Source organism: Phacochoerus africanus, chromosome 5, assembly GCF_016906955.1.
Source record: "Phacochoerus africanus isolate WHEZ1 chromosome 5, ROS_Pafr_v1, whole genome shotgun sequence".
Classification (NCBI taxonomy): Eukaryota; Metazoa; Chordata; class Mammalia; order Artiodactyla; family Suidae; genus Phacochoerus; species Phacochoerus africanus.
The window spans coordinates 117079209-117101543 of NC_062548.1; the positions used below are offsets into that span (position 1 = coordinate 117079209).

The 22335-nt window shown below is 55.6% G+C and overlaps 2 protein-coding genes across 4 annotated transcripts in view; one reads left to right on the forward strand and one right to left on the reverse strand.

The window, feature by feature from the left end:
- Positions 1-6898, forward strand: part of LOC125128266 (otoferlin) — a 41045-nt gene extending 34147 nt beyond the window's left edge. For 2 of the 3 annotated variants that reach the window (XM_047782464.1, XM_047782465.1), the window contains exons 33-41: positions 77-247; positions 817-977; positions 1603-1745; positions 2132-2220; positions 3542-3640; positions 3800-4041; positions 4174-4352; positions 4472-4572; positions 6623-6898. In XM_047782464.1, the coding sequence (XP_047638420.1) occupies positions 77-247; positions 817-977; positions 1603-1745; positions 2132-2220; positions 3542-3640; positions 3800-4041; positions 4174-4352; positions 4472-4572; positions 6623-6803 (1366 nt within the window). In that variant the 3' untranslated portion in view covers positions 6804-6898. The other variant, XM_047782466.1, reaches the window with a different exon arrangement.
- A 1580-nt stretch (positions 6899-8478) lies between these two features.
- DRC1 (dynein regulatory complex subunit 1) overlaps positions 8479-22335 on the reverse strand; it is a 38194-nt gene continuing 24337 nt past the window's right edge. The window contains exons 8-17 of the mRNA XM_047782468.1: positions 20763-20902; positions 18831-18965; positions 18229-18461; positions 16158-16270; positions 14970-15059; positions 14127-14213; positions 12393-12574; positions 10735-10878; positions 10299-10401; positions 8479-8719 (exon numbers count right to left, since the gene is read on the reverse strand). Coding sequence (XP_047638424.1) covers positions 8663-8719; positions 10299-10401; positions 10735-10878; positions 12393-12574; positions 14127-14213; positions 14970-15059; positions 16158-16270; positions 18229-18461; positions 18831-18965; positions 20763-20902 — 1284 coding nt within the window. The 3' untranslated portion in view covers positions 8479-8662. The remainder of the gene's footprint in view (positions 8720-10298; positions 10402-10734; positions 10879-12392; positions 12575-14126; positions 14214-14969; positions 15060-16157; positions 16271-18228; positions 18462-18830; positions 18966-20762; positions 20903-22335) is intronic.

Genomic DNA, 22335 nt, shown 5'->3' on the forward strand with positions numbered 1-22335 from the left:
CACTTCCCCCGCCCAGCCCTCCTCCCACCCTCCCCGGTCCCCTGCCCCAAGGCTTCACCCAACCCCATCCCACCAGGTCCTTTGACATCGAGGCTTCCTTCCCCATGGAGTCCATGCTGACGGTGGCCGTGTATGACTGGGATCTCGTAGGCACGGACGACCTCATTGGGGAAACCAAGATCGACCTGGAGAACCGCTTCTACAGCAAGCACCGCGCCACCTGCGGCATCGCCCAGACCTACTCCATGTGCGTGGGGCGGGGCGGGGCGCGGAAGCAAGTTTGGGACTGGCCCCCAAAATAAGATTCAGGTCGTGCAATTTGGGAAGGTTGGCATAGGCTCTGGGCTCAGCCTTCAGGAGAGAGCCGGGGGACTCCAGGGCAGAGGAGGCAGGATCGGGAGTGACGGGGCTGGGAGGAGAGGCAGCACAGCGCGCTGAGAAGTCTGCTAGCAGTCTGGCTGGCCTGTGCCACTGCCAGGCTGTGTGCCCTGGTCGAGCCCCTTTGCCTCTCTGATTATCAGTTTCCTCGGAGTCTTTGAAGTTCCGGAGGAGGGGGATGGTGCGGGCTGCACCGCGGGAGGCTGGATGCTCATCCTTGGGTCACGGAGCCTATGGGGCCGAGCCCAGGTCCGGAGGGATCAGCGTCCAGCAGCTCCAGCTGAGCTCAGCATCTCACCTGAGCCTGGAGCACAGGGCGGGTCACTGGCTGACTTGGGGCAACAGCCAACTTAGGAGCACTGGCCAGAACCGTTCGCCAGGTGAGACTGGTCTGGCCACACCCCGAGCTCCACTAAGCCCGCGTGTCTCCTCCCGCAGACATGGCTACAATATCTGGAGGGACCCCATGAAGCCCAGCCAGATCCTGACCCGCCTCTGCAAGGAAGGCAAAGTGGACGGCCCCCACTTCGGGCCCCCCGGGAGAGTGAAGGTGTCTAACCGCGTCTTCACTGGGCCCTCGGAGATTGAGGATGAGAATGGTAAGGGGATGCACCTCACGCAGCCACAGGGGTGTCAGAGGGCAAAGCGGGACGCACACTTCCTTGTGGCGGGACTGACCCTCTGCTCATCCCCCAGCGTCCCCCCCAGCCTCCGCCCTTCCTCCCCATCCCACACAGTGCTTGCCCCCTTACTCCCTTCTCTCAGCATCCCTGTGGGGGAGGGAGGTTCTCCCCATTCTGCAGATGAGGACATCGAGGCCCAAAGGGTTGCAGTGACTCGCCCATGGTCACACAGCTCTTGCAAGGCAGCATGAGGGCCTGGACCCAGGTCCGTCTGGCTCGCGCCACCCTCTACCCTTGTGGCACTTCCAGAGAATCAGGAGGGGTCTCTGCTGGGAGAGGATGTCCCTCAAGGTACTGGGACAGGATGTGGGCTCTTCTCCCTGACCTCACAGCCCAGCAGGATTCTCTGGCCAAGTTCCCCCAGGCAGAGGAAGCCCAAGGACACAGACCTCGCTGGCCCAGGAGGCAGCTGAGAGCTTGGGCAAGCCACCTCTCCCTCTGTGCCAGTTTCCCCAGCAGTAAACTGGAGATGGGGCCTCTCGGGGCCCCTGGGTCCCTGGCCCAGCACAGATCTCTTGTTCTGACCCACCGGCACCCACAGGTCAGAGGAAGCCCACGGAAGAGCACGTGGCGCTGTTGGCCTTGAGGCACTGGGAGGACATTCCCCGCGTGGGCTGCCGCCTGGTCCCCGAACACGTGGAGACGCGGCCGCTGCTCAACCCTGACAAGCCGGGCATCGAGCAGGTGACTCTCCTGGCTGGGATCTGAGGTTCTCTGGTATTTGGGATCAGGGGATCCCGGCCCAGGTCCATAAAAAAAGCAGATCCTCATGCCAGGCACTGTGTTCCCCAAAGAAGCCCCCCCACACACACACACAATGGTCCTTCAGCAGAACTTCCGGGTCTCCTATCTTGGCTTTGAGTGAGAATTACATCAGCTCAGGTGGAGACCTAGGGTGTCTCCCTCAGAAGCTGCAATTGGCTATTGGTGACATCATAGGACTTGCTGGCGTCCAAGGATGAAAACTGATGAAATGGGTCCTGACAGAACAAAGGTTGGGAGGGAGGGGAGAGGTGGCATTGTTGAGGGGGCATTGTTGGTGAGCAGATCTGCCGTGTCCCCCTCCTTAGGGCCGCCTGGAGCTGTGGGTGGATATGTTTCCCATGGACATGCCGGCCCCCGGGACGCCTCTGGACATCTCCCCCCGGAAGCCCAAGAAGTGAGCTGCTCAGGCCGAGCACCCCTCCCCCTCCATGGCATCCTTCCTAAGGGGGCTCCAGGTCCCCTTTGTCAGTCTCATGAGGCCTTGTAGGGGGGACAGAGCAACCCATCCAGGGCTGCGGGGTCTGCCCTGGCAGGTCCCGCTCACTGGGCTGTGAGGGCAGAGCACTCACACCCTCCCAAGGACTTTGTCCTCACGGGTCCACGCCCTCCACACCCCACAAGACACCCCCAGGTGCCTCCCCTGCTCCCTGACCCACTCCCTCCCCACTCTGGGCTGCCACTCAGCTCTGCCAGGTTTTATTGAAAGCCTCTGCTGATGCTCTGCCGGGGTGAGAGCCCAGAAGAGGCGCGGGCTGGTAGAGTGGATTAGGAGCCACGCCACCTGCCTCTCCCAGTTGACCCTGGCCAGGTCACTTGGTCTCCCTGGTTCTGTTTTCCCATCTGTGCAGTGGCAGGATTAAGTCACTGCCAGCCCTGGCCTCAGTGCTTGCCATCAGGGCCAGCTGCTTGGGCCTATGACGTTGCACGGGGCATCTTTCCAGACGGCAATCTTAAAATTCTTAATAATTTTTTTTTTTAAAAAAGGGTCTTGCATTTTGCATTTTGCACTGGGTGCCTGCAAATTCAATTGCCCTTTCCGTCTGGAGTAGCTTCTAGGTGGGACCCCGAGGGTGCAGTTCCAGGGACCACCACCAGGGGACACCCCAACCTGTTGCGACCCCAGGACTTCGAGTCCAGGGCATGACTCACGGAGCCACAGTCAATTTTTAGTGGTTGGTTCCACCTCACTCCTAAGGATTGCAGTGTAACCACCTCATTTATGATGACAATTACACTTCAAGGGGGAAAATCCCTGTAGGGACAAGGATGGAGAGGAAAGCAGAGTCCACGGCGGTCCCCTGCCAGCAGCCGGGCTTAGAGGTCAACTGTTAGAACGGGAGTGGGGCTTCCGGCCTCTGGAGACGGGGCCTCTCCAAGCCCCACATCAGCCGCCCCCCCAGCAGCCGGCCCCCGCCCCTCCCTGGGCAGCCTCCCTGAGGCCCGAGTTAGCCTCCCTGTCCAGGCATGTGCTCTGGGTCCCGGCCTTCCAGCCAAACTGCACCCCTGCCCCAGACGCCAACCCAGGGCTCTCCTCACAACAGCCCTGCTGGCTGGGTGACTGTCTTTCCCTCCCCCGGGCCCCCCCCCCCCCGCTTCTCCCCGTCCCCTGCCCTTCTCCGCCTCCGCTCTCCAGCCCCATCCTGGCCCCAAGACCCTGGGGTCACCCCCACCCCCGGGCTGCTCATCAGCCGCTCTCCCCCCACCCCACCCCCCAGGTACGAGCTGCGGGTCATCGTGTGGAACACGGATGAGGTGGTCCTGGAAGACGACGACTTCTTCACCGGGGAGAAGTCCAGCGACATTTTTGTGCGGGGGTGGGTGAGAGGTCCCTGTCTGGGAGGGGGCCGAGCTGGGAGGCAGGAGAGGAGGGAGGGGCCGAGGGAGCCGTGGGTGGAAGAGGTCACCCCCTCCCCCCGGCTCCCCCACCCCCACCCCCGAACGGCCCCGGGTCTGGAGCAGGGGATGCCCCGCAGGTGGCTGAAGGGCCAGCAGGAGGACAAGCAGGACACGGACGTCCACTACCACTCCCTGACGGGCGAGGGCAACTTCAACTGGCGCTACCTGTTCCCCTTCGACTACCTGGCTGCCGAGGAAAAGATCGTCATCTCCAGGAAGGAGTCCATGTTCTCCTGGGACGAGACCCAGTACAAGATCCCCGCGCGGCTCACCCTGCAGATCTGGGACGCCGACCACTTCTCCGCCGACGACTTCCTGGGTGCGGGGCTGGGACCCGGGGACAGGGGCAGGGGGCGGGGCAAGGGGCCGGGGGAGCCCCCCGCCCCCCCCCCCCAGGTCGGGGACGGCTCGATGGGACCAGCCAGCAGAGCTGACGCTGAGGTTGCCGCAGGGGCCATCGAGCTGGACCTGAACCGGTTCCCGCGGGGCGCCAAGACGGCCAAGCAGTGCACCATGGAGATGGCGACGGGGGACGTGGACGTGCCCCTGGTTTCCATCTTCAAGCAGAAGCGCGTCAAAGGCTGGTGGCCCCTCCTGGCCCGCAATGAGAATGACGAGTTTGAGCTCACGGTGGGCACACTGCTCAGCAGCGGGGGGACAGGGCTGGGCCGGGGGGCGCTGGGGGGGGTCGCTGAGGGCCTGGTACCTGGCTGGCCTGGGCCCTGGGGCCATCCTCTTCCTCTCTGCAGGGCAAGGTGGAGGCCGAGTTGCATCTACTCACTGCTGAGGAAGCGGAGAAGAATCCAGTAGGCCTGGCCCGCAATGAACCTGACCCCCTGGAGAAACCCAAGTAAGTGCTGCCGCCCCGCACCCCACCCCTCCCCCCGGCCCCGGCCAGGCCCCTGCCTCGCGGGTCCCCAGGAAGGAGGTGCCAGAACCTTCTGGTCTTCTTGCCCCCACTCTGGAGGCACCTCTCCCTCTCTGTCCCTTCCTAGGTCACAGCTCACTGCAGGGGAGCCTCCTCCCTTCTCCCTTCCCCCAGGCCCCCCGCCTCCCTCTGAACCGTGGCCCGGCCCAGCCCTGGGCAGCAGCTCCTCTCCCAGGGAGGCTGCCGCTGAGTTAAATACTCTTCCCAGTCTTTGCCAGAGGCAAACCGCTGCAACGGTAGCCTTTGGGGCCCCAGGCAGCCCTGCTGGCTGGGGGGTGCATCGAACTATGCACTCAGTCGAGGCTCAGCCCCCATCTCGAGCCCCTGGCCACGCCCCGGCCCTCATCCCCTGTGTCCTTTCTCTGTGCTCCCTCCGCTCCTCTTGCTGCTCCAGCCGGCCCGACACAAGCTTCATCTGGTTCTTGAACCCTCTCAAGTCTGCCCACTACTTCTTGTGGCACACGTATCGCTGGCTGCTCCTCAAACTGCTGCTGCTCGCGCTGCTGCTCCTCCTCCTCGCCCTTTTCCTCTACTCTGTGCCTGGCTACCTGGTCAGGAAGATCCTTGGGGCCTGAGCCCGGCATCCTCCTGGGTCTGGTACTCCCCCGCTTCCTCCTGGACCTGGGGCTTATGAGCTGGGCAGCATGTGGCACACACACACACACACACGCATGAATGCACAGAAGGGCACACATAAGGACTCAGACGGCAACTTTCAAGTTTTCAAACAGTATCATTGACTTGGAACTGCAAATGACGCCATTGCATGTTGACATATTAGGCCAGAGAGGAGAAGTAACTTGCCCCAGGTCACCTAGCAAATCAGGGTAGAGCGAGGAGTCAGCCTCGTCTCCAAGTCACCAATCCATGACTCAATCCAACCCCTCACTCTACACCACCTCCTCTCTGGGCGACAGCTGGACAGACGCTAACCCAGCTCCGCTGGCAGAAGGAAGTTGAGCTGTGGACGGAAAGGGGGATCAGCCAGCAAGCCCCCAATAGCTCAGAACATTTCTACATGCCCAGAAAGCCCCCAATAGCTCAGAACATTTCCTCCTCCTGGCCCTGAGCCCTTTCCTGCCCTGCAGGACATTGAGTGGCTCCAGCCCATTCAAACGTCTTCGTAACCAGCTCGCTCGGTGCCAGGCACTGGGGCTAAGAGCTGCACGTGCACGTTCTCGTGTCCCCCTTTCAGCAGCCCCGGAGGTGGGATCTACTCTGAACCCCGTGATACAGGCGAGGAAACAAGCTCGACGAAGGGGCTGACTCGCCTGTGCCAAGCAGCTCTGGAGGGTGTGGCCCAGGTCCTTTAGGAGCTGCTGGGGCAGGACTTTGAAGAAGCACATTCAATATTTGGATCTTCTCTCTTGACATTTTATAGACGCTATTGTTTTTGTAACACAGTCCACAGAATGGCAGCCCAACGAGCAGGGCACGGCTAGGAGGCCCTGCCGAATGTAGAACAGTGACTCTGCCCCGACGGTGGGCAGGGCGAGGGTGGCATGTGCCCCACGGGGGCTCCTCATGCCCCTGGCAGGACCTAGTGGGGACAGAAGCACAAGGAGGAGAGGTTGGGAGGCACCCCTCTCACTGAGGCCTTGGAGCGGCGCGGGGCCCATTCAATGAGCTGCTCCATGGGGGAGCCTCCTGATAATTAGAAAGGCCTGCAGCGCAGCGGCCACCTCTTCACGCGCTGACCTGCCATCACGGCAAGTGTGTGGGTCAGGGACGGCCGCCCAGCAGCCAGAGACGCTGTCCAGGTCTCTGGAGGAGAAGGGGCCCCGCAGGGTCCCGCAGCGAGGGCAGGGGATGTAGGCAGCAAAGCTGGCGCCCAGAGAGGGGCTCAAACCCTCGCTGCAGCCCTCAGTACTCTGGGGACTGGGGCCATGAGGTGTCCCCTCTTGGGGTCTAGAAGGGCGGAGGGGGTGCCTTGAAGATGCCACCACCTGACCCCGGCTCTCCCCTCCCCCAGCCGGCCTGACACCGCCTTCGTCTGGTTCCTCAACCCCCTCAAGTCCATCAAGTACCTCATCTGCACGCGGTACAAGTGGCTGATCATCAAGATCGTGCTGGCGCTGCTGGGGCTGCTGATGCTGGCCCTCTTCCTCTACAGCCTCCCCGGCTACATGGTCAAGAAGCTCCTAGGGGCGTGAGGCCCCCTGCGGCGCCCCTCCTGGGCCTGCACCTTTCCTCCTCCTCTGGCCTGGAGGCCTCGGGTCCCAGGGCCCTTCATCCTGCTGGCTGGGCTGGTGATGCACAGCCCTCCCCCCCACCCGCCTGTCCTCAGCACCCCAAGCCTGCTGCTGGCTCCGTCCTGCGCCTCTGGTCCTGGGGAGTGTGGGAAGGGGTGGGGGGCCTGCCCCACTTGCTGAGGCTCCAGAGGAATCCACCCCAAACCCTCCCGGGGCCTTCCAGGTGAGCACTGAAGCTTTAATGACGTTAACTGAAAATCCAGAATTGCATCATGGGCCAGTGCCCTAGCTTTAGTGGCTCAGTGGTTAACGAATCCGACTAGGAACCATGAGGTCGTGGGTTCCATCCCTGGCCTCGCTCAGTGGGTTAAGGATCCGACATTGCCGTGAGCTGTGGTGTAGGTCACAAACACAGCTCGGATCCCACGTTGCTGTGGCTGTGGTATACGCCGGTGGCTACAGCTCTGATTAGACCCCTAGCCTGGGAACCTCCATATACTGCGGGTGTGGCCCTCAAAAGACAAAAAAAAAAAGAACGAGCAAGCAGCAGCCTCCTCCCATCCCCCAGACATAATCTTTCAAGGGCAGCTGACACCAGATAGCTTGGTTCTGTGGAAGTGGGCCAGATCCTTCCACCAGTCCTGGGGGGTGGCCAGCCGGCTCCCCGGGCTCCTCTGCTCTGCCCAGGCCGCCACTGAGTGCACAAGCCCAGTCCCTGCCCAGCCTGTGGGTGTCTGTCACTTCCCAGAGCTTCCTCAGCCCAGGCTCCCAGAGGACCAGTGAGCCTGAACACCAATAGGGCCCCACACCCGCCTCACCCCTGCAGGCCCGCCTTCCAGCCCTCAGGGGGCTGCCCGTAGTTTGCACTCCAAGTGCTGCCCCCTGCCGGCGTGAGCTGGGTTTCTCTTGGCTGTTTTTCCTTTGTTGAGTGGTGATGTTCCTCTTAATAAAAGAAATCAAACACTGAGCCGATGAGTCTGCAGTTGATCAAGTGGGGGGACTGGTGTGGGGGCGCAGGTTCAGCTGGCAAACTCAGGACAGGCGCCTAACCCTGTGGGGAGCCTTGTGGCCCAGGGTTCAAGGTGGGCCTAAGGTACAGGATGGCCTGCCCAGGCTGCCCACAGGAGGAACCTCACCGTACTGCCCAGGGGGCACAGCAGGGTGGAACCAGCGGGCCCCAAAGCTCGCCCAAAGTCCTGCAGGCCCAAGGACTGTCTGAAGGCATGAGACCTCAAAATGGCCGCAGGGCTCCAGCCGCCACCCACAGACACCAAATGCTCCCCAAAGCAAGAGGTGAGCCTCGTGCCACGAGCCTCCTCCCACAGCCACACACCTGTTCTAACGCTACAGTCTGAGCTGGGGACAAAGTTCTCTCATGGCACAGAGGCCAGGGCCCATGTCTCCCTGGACCTGACGTTTTGAAAAAGATTCAGGGAGTTCCCCTTGTGGGTCAGCAGAAACAAACCCGGCTAGTATCCATGAGGACACAGGTTCAATCCCTGCTCTGGTGTTGCTGTGGCTGTGGTGTAGTCTGGGAGCTGCAGCTCCAATTCCACCCCTAGCCCAGGAACTTATACATGCCATGAGTATATGCCGCGAGTGCAACCCTTAAAAAAAGATTCAGATACAATTTTTTTTAAGACTTTAATCATGACCAGAGGATACATGTAACTCCTCTGGTTGCCTTAACCTGACAGTCCCCAAAACAGCAGCTAGAAAAGCGAGCGAGCAAGCCCAGGCAGCTCCCTGGGGACACCGCCTCCAGCATCAAGGCTGAAACCAACGTCCACCCTAAACTGGCAGCCTTCAGAGATCTGAGTCTATTTTGTGGGCATTCGGAACACGTGAGTTGGAGGAACTTGCAGTTCGGAGTTTACCTGGAAAAGAAGGAGGAAGATCACCCCACGTTCCCCAGAGTCCTCCTCCCTCCCACAGACCCCGAATCATTAGCAGCACTTCCCTGGATGCAGACTATTGCCTTTGGAAGGGATTAGCAATGAGATCCTGCTGTGTAGCACTGGGAACCATGTCTGGTCACTTATGGTGGAGCATGACCATGGGAGAAAAAAGAATGTATACAGGTATGTGTCATTGGGTCACCCTACTGTATGGTAGGACATTGACAGAACACTGTAAACCAGCTATAATGGAAAAAATAAAAACCACTATATAAAAAAAAAAAGAAGAAGAGGAGGAAGCACTTTCCCCCAAAATCTTCCAAAAGCTGCCTGGGAAAGCCCACCGCCCGCCGTCCTCAGAAGACCAGTCCTGGGGCTCCCTGTCTGGCCTCCGCTCCAGCTCACCAGCCTCTGGAAATGCTCCTGACTCTCCCTCTGATCCATCCTCTCGAATCCTCCCGTCGCAGCCCACCCCGTCCCAGGCAAGCCCCGCGCTTCCCCCTCCTCGCCATCCTCCTGTCCACATCGGAGGAAGTACAGACCTTACAGTTCCCGCACGTCTGAGTCCCGTCACGAGCCAAGAGGCCACTGGGACCCCCAGGCTCACGGCGTCCCCTGCTCAGACATGGCCTGGGGCCTGAGACCCCGCGAGGCCGCACATCCCCAGGCCCTGGGCTTGCAGGTGGCCTCAGTCGATGGCAGAGGACCTACGCTCACCCGGGGGTAGGACCCTTCACCACCGGAAGGATGGCACACGAGCCTGGGGCAGAGCAACTGCATTGCTGATGGCCTCTTCCCTTGGGAGAGGAGGGTGAGATTCCTCCTGCCGGGCCCAGCTGTCCCTGGAGCAGGCACGAGCGGGCACCGGGGAACATGCCCCTGATGGAGCCTCCACTTCTTGCGTCGCATCCTAGGCCAGATACCCGGGGCTGGCAGAGCAGGAAGAGCCCGAGCTCCCGCAAATCCCAGAGTCTCTGGATTTTGATTCTCGTTTCCATGAAAGAGGGAGAATCATTTCTGCCCCATGTGCCTCACAAACTGGCCGTTAGGACCAAAGAAGAAAATTCATATGGAAGCACCCTGTAAGCGGTGAAGCCAGCGCTGGCTTTGGCACTGCCTCTAAAGGCGGTCTGACAAGCAGCTGGTGCCAAAAAACCATGGACAGGAGCTCCCATTGTGGCTCAGCGGGTTAAGAACCCGACATAGTGCCTGTGAGGATGCAGGTTTGATCCCTGGCCTCGCTCCGTGGGTTAAAGATCTGGTGTTGCCGTGAGCTGTGGTGTTGGTCGGTTGTTACAGCTCTGATTTGACCGCTAGCCTGGGAACCTCCATATGCTGCATGTGTGGCATTTAAAAAAAAAAAAAAAAGGCAGGAAAAAAACCACAAAACCATGGACATCAAAGGGACACCATTACAATCCACATGGCGAAGCTCCCTTGGCTTTGGTGGGGGAGGGGTCCTCATTTCCAGAGAGCTGCTCCAGGCCCATGGCCTCCCCTGGCATCCTGCCTCGGCTGGCATCCTGCCTCTCCTTGCTGGAGGGCCTCTGTCACCCACCTTGGAGTCTAAGTACTGCTGCAGCAGCTGCTGGAGCTCCGTGTTCTGCTGCTCCAGGGAACGGTTTTCTATCAGCAGCTCAGCCCTCTGGGTCAGGACGAGGCTTTGGGCAGAAAAATTGCTTAGAGGCCCATTGACTCTCCATCCTCTACCAAGCAGGGTCCAGGATCTCCACACTTCTACTCTGGTCGGAGGTGGGAAGGGACCCCAGGAGCCTCCCCCACTAGAGCAGCGCACCTGCCCTGAAGCCCTGAACAGCCAGGCTTGGGGGAAACCGAACAGGGCGGGCAGAGCCAGAGGACAACCCTACACGCAACACTACACGCCCCCAGCAGGAGCTGCAAAGGCAGCTTTTCTCTCCAAGAAGCTTTTCTCTTTCCTCCCTTCCACCTACTGCGGGCTCCCTCCTCCCGCTGGGCCACAAGTGCACACTCACTGGTACTTCTCCAAGGCTGTGTACAGAACGTCCCAGAGGCTCAGCGTGGCGGCAGGGATAACCGTGGTCAGCGCCCTCCAGTACTCCGAGTCCTCTGAGGCATCGCGCACACCCTTCAGCAGCTTTGCTGGTGCTCGAAAGTCCCTGAAAGGCAAGAGCGCGGGTGCCATCCTCTCCAGCGCTCCCGACGCGGCACCCACCCCCCCCACGGACGGATTGATTTTCCACCTGCCGCCTTCCCGCTCCGCTCTGCAAGTTCATCAGATCCTGAAAGAGTCTCAGAAAGAACACCTGCTGTCATCAACGTTCCTGATTCTTGGTGCCCTTGTCACCTTTGTGAAAGCATCACTGGAGTTTCCTGCAACCTCTTTCTCTCGATCAATTTTCCTCACTGGCTTTGTAGCTCATTGCTCTGCCCATTTCTTCCACGAATGCAGCCACAACAGCCCTCGAAATGTGTTTTCTCCTCCGCTTCCCCTCTAGGATGGCCTGCATCCAGGCTCTCCCTGCCCAAGGGGACAAACCTTCCCACTGCTCTCCTTGCGTCCAGCAACAGCCCCTCCATCCCCACCCCCCAAGTCATCTTTCTAAAATGCAAGTCTGCTCACCGCTTCCTCAAGGCTTAAGATCCCTTTCTGGCTCTGGTTCACTAACAGATAAAGACCAAGATCTTGGGCAATTTGGGCCAGGCTCTCAAGATCTGGCCTCGCTCATTTGACCCAAGCCGCACTCGTGGCATATGGAAGTTCCCAGGCTAGGGGACGAATCAGAGCTACAGTTGCAGGCTGACGCCACAGCCACAGCCACAGCCACACAGGATCCACACTGAGTCTGCGACCTACACCGCAGCTCACAGCAACGCTGGATCCTTAGCCCACCGAGCAGGGTCAGGGATCGAACCCACAACCTCCCAGACACTCTGTCAGATTCTTAACTCACTGAACCATAATGGGAACTCCTGTCCATGGTTTTTGGCACCAGCTGCTTGTCAGGCCGCCTTTAGAGGCAGTGCCAAAGCCAGTGCTGGCTTCACAGCTTACAGGGCTCTTCCATATGAATTTTCTTCTTTATTCCTAATGCCAAAGCTTGTGGCAACATTGGATCCTTAACTCAGTGAGCGAGGCCAGGGATCGAACCTGCGTCCTCACAGATACTATGTCAGGTTCTTAACCTGCTGAGCCAGAGGTTCTTGAACGAGACGTTTCCCTGTGCTGTGACACCCTGAAATGCACTCCCCCCACCTTGTCCACTGAAGCAAACACTGCAGGTGCCACCTCCTCCCAAGACCCTCTCTGACCACCTCTGGTCACCACTGGAGGTGACCACTTCCCTTTGAGCAACTTGACACCCTGTATATGCTTTGACCATTGTTCCGATCACAAGGTGTCATCCCCATAGGACTACACACACACACAGCAGACCCCAGCAGATGTTTGCCGAATGAATGGATGACGAATGAACACATGCAAATCGATTCTACACTCCTTTCCTTCCCTGTAATGTCCATGGATTCCTCTCACCCTCCTTCGGGACGTCCCTGTACTCAATCCCCCAAGTTTGGGCTCAGCAGCCTCTTCTTCCCTCCCCGGCACCGGCTGGCCCCCATCCCCTCCAGCTTCCCCAGTTCCTGGGCTGAGTCTTCCAGCCCCGCAGCCCACCTGGGCTTCCTCAGACCCATGACAAAGGCCTCCAGAATCTTGAGGACATCATTGGGGTGGATGAGCACGGGAGAACGCGGGGGCTCCTTCTCTGGTGGCTCTTCTTCCACGAGGCTTCCCTCCCCTCCGCCATGGTCCAGCAGCTCCTCAGGCTCCAGGGCTGATACCAGGCTTGTTTGCTCCTGTAGGGAAGGCACAGATGCCAGGGGCGGATCTGGAGAGATGTGCAGGGTAGCCGTGGGTTGGGGGCACACAAGCAAGAGTGTGTGCAGACAGGAGAAAAAAAACGGAGAAAAATTTACAAAAAGTTATAGAAGTTACAGAAAAGATGCAGAGGGAGGAGTTTCCATTGTGGCCCAGCAATAACAAATCCGACTAGGATCCATGAGGCCGGGGGTTCGATCCCTGGCCTCGCTCAGTGGATTAAGGATCCGGCATTGCCTTGAGCTGTGGTGCAGGTCAGAGATGTGGCTCAGATCTGGTGTTTCTGTGCCTGTGGCTGATGGCTGCAGCACCAACTGCACCCCTAGCCTGGGAACCTCCATACGCCGTGGGTGCAGCCCTAAAAAGACAGACAGAAAGAAAGAAAGAAAGAAAAGATACAGAAGGAGATATTTACACAAGGAAAGAAATAGTGAGGAGAAACGAGAGGGCAAAGGAAGTCAGGACCAGGCAGAGGCAGGTAGGGGCTTTAAAACCATGATAATGTTCTCTTCCTAAATCCAGTTCACAGGTGTTCATTTTCTTAATATTCATAAAGCTTACATGGTATAAATATCCTCCACTCATAATACAAACTCAATTTTAATTTCTAAATTTAAAAAAAAATCCTCCTCCTCCTGCATCGAGGTTCCGCGAGTTTATTTCTTACAGGCAAACCAATATTTATTTGTTTGCTTGTTTGTTTTCCTTTTTCAGCGGCACCCACGGCATATGGAAGTTCACGGGCCAGCGATGGCATCGGAGCCACAGCCGTGGAAACACCGCATCCTTTAACCCACTGCACCAGGCTGGGACTCAAACCTGTGCCTCCACAGCAACCAGAGATGCTGCAGTCAGATTCTTAAGCCACTGTGCCACAGTGGGAATTCCAAGTTTCCAATTTTTTAATTAAAATTGTAGAACATTTTTAACAGGATGACGTCCTCAGCACAGCCAATTAATTACAACCAAGATAGACATTAAAGGAGTTCCCGTCGTGGCTCAGCAGTTAATGAACCCGACTAGCATCCCTGAGGACGCGGGTTCGATCCCTGGCCTCGCTCAGTGGGTTAAGGATCTGGCAGTGCTGTGGCTGTGGCATAGGTCGGTGGCTACAGCTCCGAATAGACCCCTAGCCTGGGAACCTCCTTATGCTGTGGGTGTGGCCCTAAAAGACACACACACACACACAAAGACAGACATTAAAAATGAGCCCAGCTTTGCAGGAAAGTGTTACAGATCAAATGTTTGGAACTTGGCGAGCCCAGGCCTCACAGTGGCTGAGGCCTGGCTTTGAGGGAGGGCCCTGGAAGAGACCCCTTGGGCCTTAGTATAAGAACAGCATCTCACCCCCAGCCATCCATCACTTTGCAAACAACCAACGGTAATAACAATAAGGGAAACGCTAAGGTAGCCATCCTGGACATAAAGCCCTTGATATTCCCCCAGAAGTGTGTGTCAAAGGCAGCGATGCCCTCTGGGGCCTTCCAGGAGAATTTTAAACGCTCTCTTTTTTATTACACTTCACCTTACCTGGATGGGAGGAGAATGATGAGCTTGGTATTTGAGGAAGAAATGCACCAGTTTATACAAGTCATCCTCAACTTCAATTCCGAGGGCCTGAGGGGGAAACAGAATGCCTGCTCAAACATCGCATCAGGAAGTCCAGACGGATGGATGGGGAGTTTGGGGTGAGTAGATGGAAAATATGACGTTTCGAATGGATGAACAAGAAGCACAGGGAACTGTATCCAATCTCCTGGGATAAACCAATGAGGGAAAAAAATATAAAGAATCTGTATGTGTGTATAACTGAGTCATTTTGCAGTACAGTAGAAATTGGCACGACATTGTAAATCAACTAAGCTTTAATAAAACTATAAGAAGAATGAAAAAAAAAGTAGTCTCCCGGCTCCAAGAGTTAGCAGACCCTCTCTCCTGAGAGCAGAAGGCTCGCTCCCCTCAGCATCCACGGCACCCAGAGCACTGGCCATTCAACCCGGGAAAGTGCATCAGAACAGAGAGACGATGCTCAGAGCCAGGACGGGCTCTGTGTAGGCCTGGTGGGCACCAGGATGCCAACGGGACTGAAGCCACTCCTGAGTTCAGGGGTCGCGGGGAGATCCTACGCCTGAGAGCGGGGTCCTAAGAGCCAGGAGCTGGCAGAGGAAGGCGGGGTGAAGGGTCTACACCACCCCGAGGCCCATCCGCTGCATGGAGAGGAGGTAAAGGGAAGGACGGCGGGGGAGCCCAGGGAGGGCGGGAGGCCGCGTGCCCTCGCGGGCCAAAGCAATGCTGGAAGCACAGGGGGCTGCCTTGGGCCAAGGCCCCGACCCCCTTGGCGGGGCTGGGGCGGGGGGGGGTTGGGGGACTCACTGAGAAGAGGGCATCCAACCGCAGCAGGTAACACTCGTTCTTCTCCAGGGGCAGGAGGAGGCTCAGCAGCTTGCTCTCTATGAGGAAACCCTGGGATAAGGGAGCCGGTGCCTCCAGTCAGAGACAGGGTTCAGGGATGACTCTGCAGAGCAGGAGCCCAGGGACCACACCCCCGGCAGCAGGGGCCCTGGACAAAGGCTGTCCCAGGATGCTACGAGCCCTTCCCACGGACAAAGCCAAGCTCAGGATGGGTTTTGTCGCCATGAGGTCACGGGGATGAGGGATGCAGCCTCCAGGCGGGCCCCTGAGCTCCCCACAGCAGCCCAGAGCCCACCCCCCCGCAAGTTCCTCCACTCCTATGCTGGTTCCCTAGTGTCTACACTGCGTGGCTGGGGGCGCTGAGCTGCGGAGGGGAGGCTGGAGGGTTCTGGAGACAAGATCACAGAACACGGTGCGGGGAGGGGTCAGAAAGACTGGTGCCCACTCGGGGCACAGAACAACCCCCGATGGGGGCCTGGGGGGAGCTGGCCCCGGGCAGCAGGCCTGCGGACGGAGAGGGACCCTCAGACTGCCTCCTTCTGCAGGAGCTGCCCTCGGTAGATGGAGCCCCCCCCCCCTCGTGCCAAAGAAAACCACCCCAAATGCGCAGAGTAGACTGGAGGCTGCCGACCCTTGTTCCATCACTTCCGCATCTCAGAGGTGAAAATCCACAGACACACCAATTCCGTTCGGGTACCTCCAGCTGAGCCAGCCCCAGCAAGGCCTGTCCTGGGGTTGGCTCATGTACAGTGAAGACACCCAAGGCCCACACCCCCAGAGCCCCCGCACACTGAGCTCCCGGGGAAAGGCTGCCATCAGCTGGGGCCACACCACTCCCGTCAGGTGGATTCATGGAAGCAAGACTGGGGCCCTTTCTCTCACAGAATGAGCTTTTTTCTTTAATTAGCAGGAGCCCGTCGGCTGGCCTGGACCCACCTCACCGACCCACTAAGGGAGGATGAGTTGGAGAGCTGGGCTGGCTCTGGGACACCGCCCCGCTACCACCCCATGAAGCCCAGGGGCCGCCCCCCATCACCATCTGGAGGGCCGGTCCACACCTGCCTCCAGGCCACACCCGGCCCAGCCAGAAGTAACCCACCAGAAATAAAGGCAGCAAGTCGGCAAAGCCACCTGGGAGCCCAGCCTCACCGCCTCATCGCACAGGAGCATCAGGATCCTTCTGGTAGTTTTTGCTGAAACTTGCTTTGGCAGTTCCAGGTAAGACTCAGTCTCCGAGGTGGCCTCCTCTGCCCCCTCCTCTTCTGTGGAGGGGAGGAGAGAGAGGAGAGAGAGGAAAAAAAAAGAGGTGATTCCTCAGGCTGGTTTATTTGGAGGCATTCCTGGAGAGAATCTATGCCTTTTTTTTAAGGGCCACCCTGGTGACATACTGAAGTTCCCAGGCCAGGGGTCGAATCGGAGCTGTAGCCCCTGGCCCACGCCACAGCCACAGCAACGCCAGAGCCGAGCCTCATCTGTGACCTACACCACAGCTCATGGCAATGCCGGATCCTTAACCCACTGAGTGAGGCCAGGGATCGAACCCACAACCTCATGGTTCCTAGTTGGATTCTTTTCCGCTGCAGGAACTCCCCCAAATTTACATCTTCAAAGGCCTCTTTAAGGCACTAGCAAGGCTCTTTGGCTCAAGAAGTCCTATCATGTGGGAGGGAAAAAGGGAGGTTGAGAATGGAAATATGAGCCTACCTGGAGGAATCCGCCCGTTCCTGGCCAGCCTACAATGCCTCACTCCTAACAATTTCATCTACCTGGAAACATCACACTCAAAATCCAGCCTTGGCCAGGAGGTGGGAGGGAGACCGTGAACCCACTGATTATTATTTTAGAAATAAAACACTTCCACTACGTGGTTTCTAGACCTGCAGCGGATTAGAAGCAGGCAAAAGAAAATGCAGGAAAAATAGCTGCCTCACAGAAGAATAATACCAACAAGAACTGGCAGCTGATAGCAAGAGCCAAGATTTTTCTTTGCTGTCTTTTTTTTTTTTAGGGCCGAACCCATGGCACATGGAGGTTCCCAGGCTAGGGGTCACATCAGAGCTACAGCTGCCGGCCTACACCACAACCACAGCAACACCAGGTCTGAGCCATGTCTGTGACCTACACCACGGCTCACGGCAACACCAGATCCTTAATCCACTGAGCGAGGCAGGGATTGAACCTGTGTCCTCATGGATACTAGTGGGATTCATTTCCGCTCAGCTGCGATGGGGACTCCAAGCCAAGATTTTTCTCAGTTAAAATTTTAGAATTTGAAGTATTTTATGGTATACATTTCTAATCTGAAAACAGTAATAAAAATCATGGTACTACCAGGTTTTACCACTTGCTCAGAAGTAAAACAAGATAAAATACATGAAGATTCTGAAAAGTACAAGATAGCAAATTGCAGGTGGGAATGCAAAATGGTACCATCCCTGCAGAGTAATAGCCAGCAAAATCACAGAGGCAGTCACCCTTTGATGCAAAAATCCTACTCCTAGGGATCTAGCCCAACAATCACAGGCAAAAACATGAAAACACTAATGCATAAAGCATGTCCAGCAGAAATTGGCACAATGTTGTAAATCCACTACACTTTAATTAAAAAAAAATTTGTAAACACATGCACAAAGCCATTTATTGCAGCCATGTTTATAATAGCAAAAACAAACAAAAAACTGGAAATATCCCAAATGACCATCAACAGAGGCCTATTTGTATAAACTATGGGACAGCCACACGATAGAGCCAACAGAGATAAAAGCAGGAGTCAGAGATATAGAAAAGAGACTCGTGGTCACCAAGAGGGACGGGGGGCAGGAGAGGGAAGGATCGGGGGAGTCTGGGATCAGCAGAGGCAAACCAGCTTATATAGAAAACGGAAAAACAAGGCCCTACTGCATAGCACACAGAACTCTATCCAATACCCTCCCATAATAATGGAAAAGAAGATAAAAAAGAACACACATGTATAACTGAGTCACGTTGCTGTACAGCAAGAAATTAACACAACACGGCAAATCCACTGTACTTCGGTGAATTTTTTTTTTTTTTTAAGTTGTATCAACCAATTATGCTCTCCGGACCGCTTGGCTATGACTCCTCTTCCCCTGTCGGCCTCAGTTTCCTTATCTGTAAAATGAATAGGTCGGCCCACTGTTCTCGGAGGGCCCCTCCACACCGGCTGAAAGGCCCTAGGACATGACTCTGTGCCAGTCACCTGCTCGCATCAGCACTTCCTCCAAGATTTGCGTGGCGGACTTGCACTGCTGCTGAGAAATCGGCCCCACATTCTTCAGGAACCAGAAGTCCGGGGCCGTCCAGGGGAGCCCCAGATGGTGGGTGTGGATGATCCTGTCTACATCCAAGGCTCTGCTTATCAGCTCCTTTGCCTCCTCTTCATTCATCAGCCAAATCTCCCGAAACTGCTTGTCATCAATGAGAGCAAAATGCCTGTGAAGGAGAGCTGTTGAGCAAGGCCAGCTGACGCCGACCCCCGCCACCCGCACCCGCTCCACCCCCAATGAGCGGCAGGGCAAGAACCGAGGCAGAGCTGTGGCAAATGCCAGGCCTGGCCCAATCCCTGAGCCCCTCATTCTCACCCATGATAGGCTGGAAGCCACCCCAACGAGCCTTGAGAAACAGTAAGTGACATGCAAGTAAAGGGACAGGAAAGACAGCCAAAGGATCCTTGAGTGCCCTGGTCCAGCTCCCCCCAAAGGGGAAGAGGTCAGAGGCTCAGGAAATCCCGGCCGCCACCCACTCTACCCCTGCCACTTCTATTCCAGGGCGTGTGCCTGGAGCCCCATGTCCCCGAAATACCTCATGGCTTTCTGCATCTCCTTGAATTGCATCACCAGCCGTTTGTAGTCGGAGGTTAGCGATTGGTTCTCCTCCTGAAACTGCTTTATCTGCTTGTTATATTTTGATCTCAGATTGTTGAGTACATCATGCAGGCTGGTTGAAGAGGGGGGGAAAGTTAGTCTGCAGCAGAAGAGAAGCTGCAGTGTACTCTACTTGCATCTTTTTTTTGTCTTTTTGCCATTTCTTGGGCCGCGCCCTCGGCATATGGAGGTTCCCAGGCTAGGGGTCGAGTCGGAGCTGTAGCCACCGGCCTACACCACAGCCACAGCAACGCAGGATCCTTAACCCACAGAGCAAAGCTGGGAATCAAACCCGAAACTTTATGGTTCCTAGTCGGATCCGTTTCCGCTGTGCCACATGGGAACTCCAAGGTTGTTGACTTTTTTTAAAAGGCCAATTGCAAAACAATAGTTACAGTATAATGTCATATCTGTATCTAGCTAGCTACCTAGCTATAGAGAGAGAGGGGGAGAGATACACTTAATCTCTGGTGGTAGCAGAAATATAGTACTCTCATATTTTGGGTTTTGGTGGTTTTTTTTGTTTTGTTTGGTTTGGTTTTTGTCTTTTTAGGGCCACACCCGCTGCATATGGAGGTTCCTAGGCTAGGGGTCGAATCAGAGCAATAGCTGCTGGCCTACACAGCAACGCCAGATCCTTAACCCCCTGAGCATAGCCAGGAATCGAACCCGCATCCTTGTAGATGATAGTCAGGTTCCTTTCTGCTGAGCCCCGCGACAGGACCTCCATATTCTTATGTTTTTAATCTTACTTTCACTTATGGTATTTTCTAGTATTCTCTAATGCACATGTACTGCTTCTCTAATTACAGGGTTGAGAATCGACTCTCCCTGTGCACAGGCAAAGTGACACACTGACATGAGTCCTTATGTTGGTATTATTTGCGAGAGCAAGAGATTAAAAGCCATCGAAATGTGCATCGATGTGGGGCTGGCTAAGTACGGCCCAGCTAGATCTGTGCACTGGAACCCTAGGCAGCTCAAGAAAGACTGTGAGCATCCTCTCTGAGCCGGTATAAGACACCTTCACAGTATCAAAGGGTGTGAACACAACGCCATCACTCGTGAGAAAGCAGCAGGGGATGAGTGTTTAGGTTTGCCTGCATGTAAGGACATTCTGGAAGAAACAAAAGAAACAGGGTCACAGAGGTGGGAAAGAGGACCCAGACAAGGGAGAGACAGGAGACAGACTTTAGCTGTAAACGCTTGCCGGAGGTGGGGGGCATCGGGGTGGGGGGAGTAGAACTAGTTGAAGGTATTGTTTTCAAAAAAAAAAACCCTCCGTTTTTGGTGGCCTGGGACCTGGCCTTTGGCCCAGACGGTTGAGCAGGCGCACCTGCCTGTTGGCTGCTCACCCCCTGCGCGCCTGTGGCCTCGAGACGCAGCCCCAGGCACTCCACCTGCTCCAGAGCCCCACCGTCTCCCTGGGACGGGGGAACTTGGGTGCTGTGTCTCGGGTCCACTATATGAATTGTGAGCATGGTTCATCTATTTTAAACACAGACATTTACAAAATAAAGAATAGTTCAAATTTTAAAAAAAAAAAACCCTCCTTTTTTTATGGCTGTACCCACAGCCTATGGAGGTTCCCGGGCCAGGGATCGAATCCAAGCTGCAGCTGCAACCTACGTCACAGCCATGGCAATGCTGATCCTTAGCCCACTGTGCCACAGCAGGAACTCCCCCCTCCAAAAAACTCTTCTAATAAGAACTGGTTATACTTTTAACAGTTTCTGGTTATACTTGTAACAGTTTCTGGTTATACTTTTAACTGGTTATACTTTTAACAGTTTCTACTCCCACAAGAGGGCATATCCATCCCCCTTTTCAGCATAGAAGGGCCCAGAAGGAAGACGCTCTGTCTTCTCACCGGTTGATCTTCCTCTTCTGCTGGGATTTGATCACTGTGCTTTCTTCATCCCGCTTCTTCAGCACCTGGAAGTTGTACTCTAACTTCTCTTGGTTTAGCTGATAAGTGGCCTTCATTTGCTGAAGCTGTTGCTCAAGAATCTAAAGTTTAAAAAAACAATCCTCATTGGCCCTGGTACCAATTATGACACCGGAAGGACCCTGCTCGTTCATTCTGGAGCCCTAGCCGAGGACCTCTAGGGACAAGAGTCTCCCCCTGAATTTTCAGAAAAGGTATCATGAGAGGCAAATTAAAGGTCAACTAGGAAAAACAGAAATCATCCACGTGCAACCGAAAGCCTATGTACTTAAAGCCCAGGAGGCGCCTGAGCGTTTGAGCACAGCTCCCTCTCAGGCTCTGCTCCAGACCCTTCAGAGAACAAGCAGCCCCACCAGAAATATCATAATAGTTAATATTGCCATGAAAACCTGAGACGCACAAAGGCTGTGACCCATCATCCGAGGGTGAGACGTGCCCACGTTCCTCGTGGCATCAGTGGTCCCCGCACTGTAACTGAGGGAATTAACAAGCGTATCCACGGGCTTAGCCCAGAGGCTTCTGCATCCTACTCTGGGATGTTCTGACGAATTGGAGCCTCTCCCTCAGGACAGAAGCCTGCCCTGTCTCTTCTTTAACAGGTGGTCAGAGAGAAACCTTCCTGATCACTGGGAGAACTAACTGTACCTCTCAATTTCTCTACTTTCCGTTAAATCTTTATTTACTTTTTCCAGGTACATGCTTTTCTCTGTAAACACTTTTCCTCACTGTGAAAGTAATGGGCGCTCCTTGTAGAAAGTGCAGAGAGTAGAGTAAAGAAAAAGAAAAAGACATATGGAGCTCCCGTCGTGGCTCAGTGGTTAACGTATCTGACTAGGAACCATGAGGTTGCGGGTTCGATCCCTGGGCTCGCTCAGTGGGTTAAGGATCCTGCGTTGCTGTGGTTGTGGTGAAGGCTGGCGGCTAGAGCTCCCATTAGACCCCCTAGCCTGAGAACCTCCGTATGCCGCGGGTGTGGCCCTAGAAAGACAAAAAAAAAAAAAAAGAAAGAAAAAGAGGCAGGACAAGAAGGAGGAAAAACTACCCATAATTCCACCTCCCAAGGGCCATTTCTGTTAACACGTCGGCGTGTTCCTTCCAGGCTTCCTTACCTAGTTGACACCCAACAATTCACCTACAACTTTATATCCTAATTTTCTCCCTTAATATGACAACATAAGAATGCTCCACTTTAGTCGAGTGTGATTGCTATCATTTTAATGGCGCATATTTTATATAATTTATCGTATAGGAATGTTGATCTTTATCATATACCATAATATTTTACCATTTCCCTACATATACACATTTATAAATGTGTATGTTGTTTTGATCATTTACATTTATAAATGTATATATTGTTTTGATAACTGTTTTGATAATCTTCGATATCATAAAATAATGCTGGAAGGAATTACAGATAAAACTTTGAAAAAAAAAAAAATGGAGTTCCCATCGTGGCACAGTGGAAACAAATCTGACGACTAACCATGAAGTT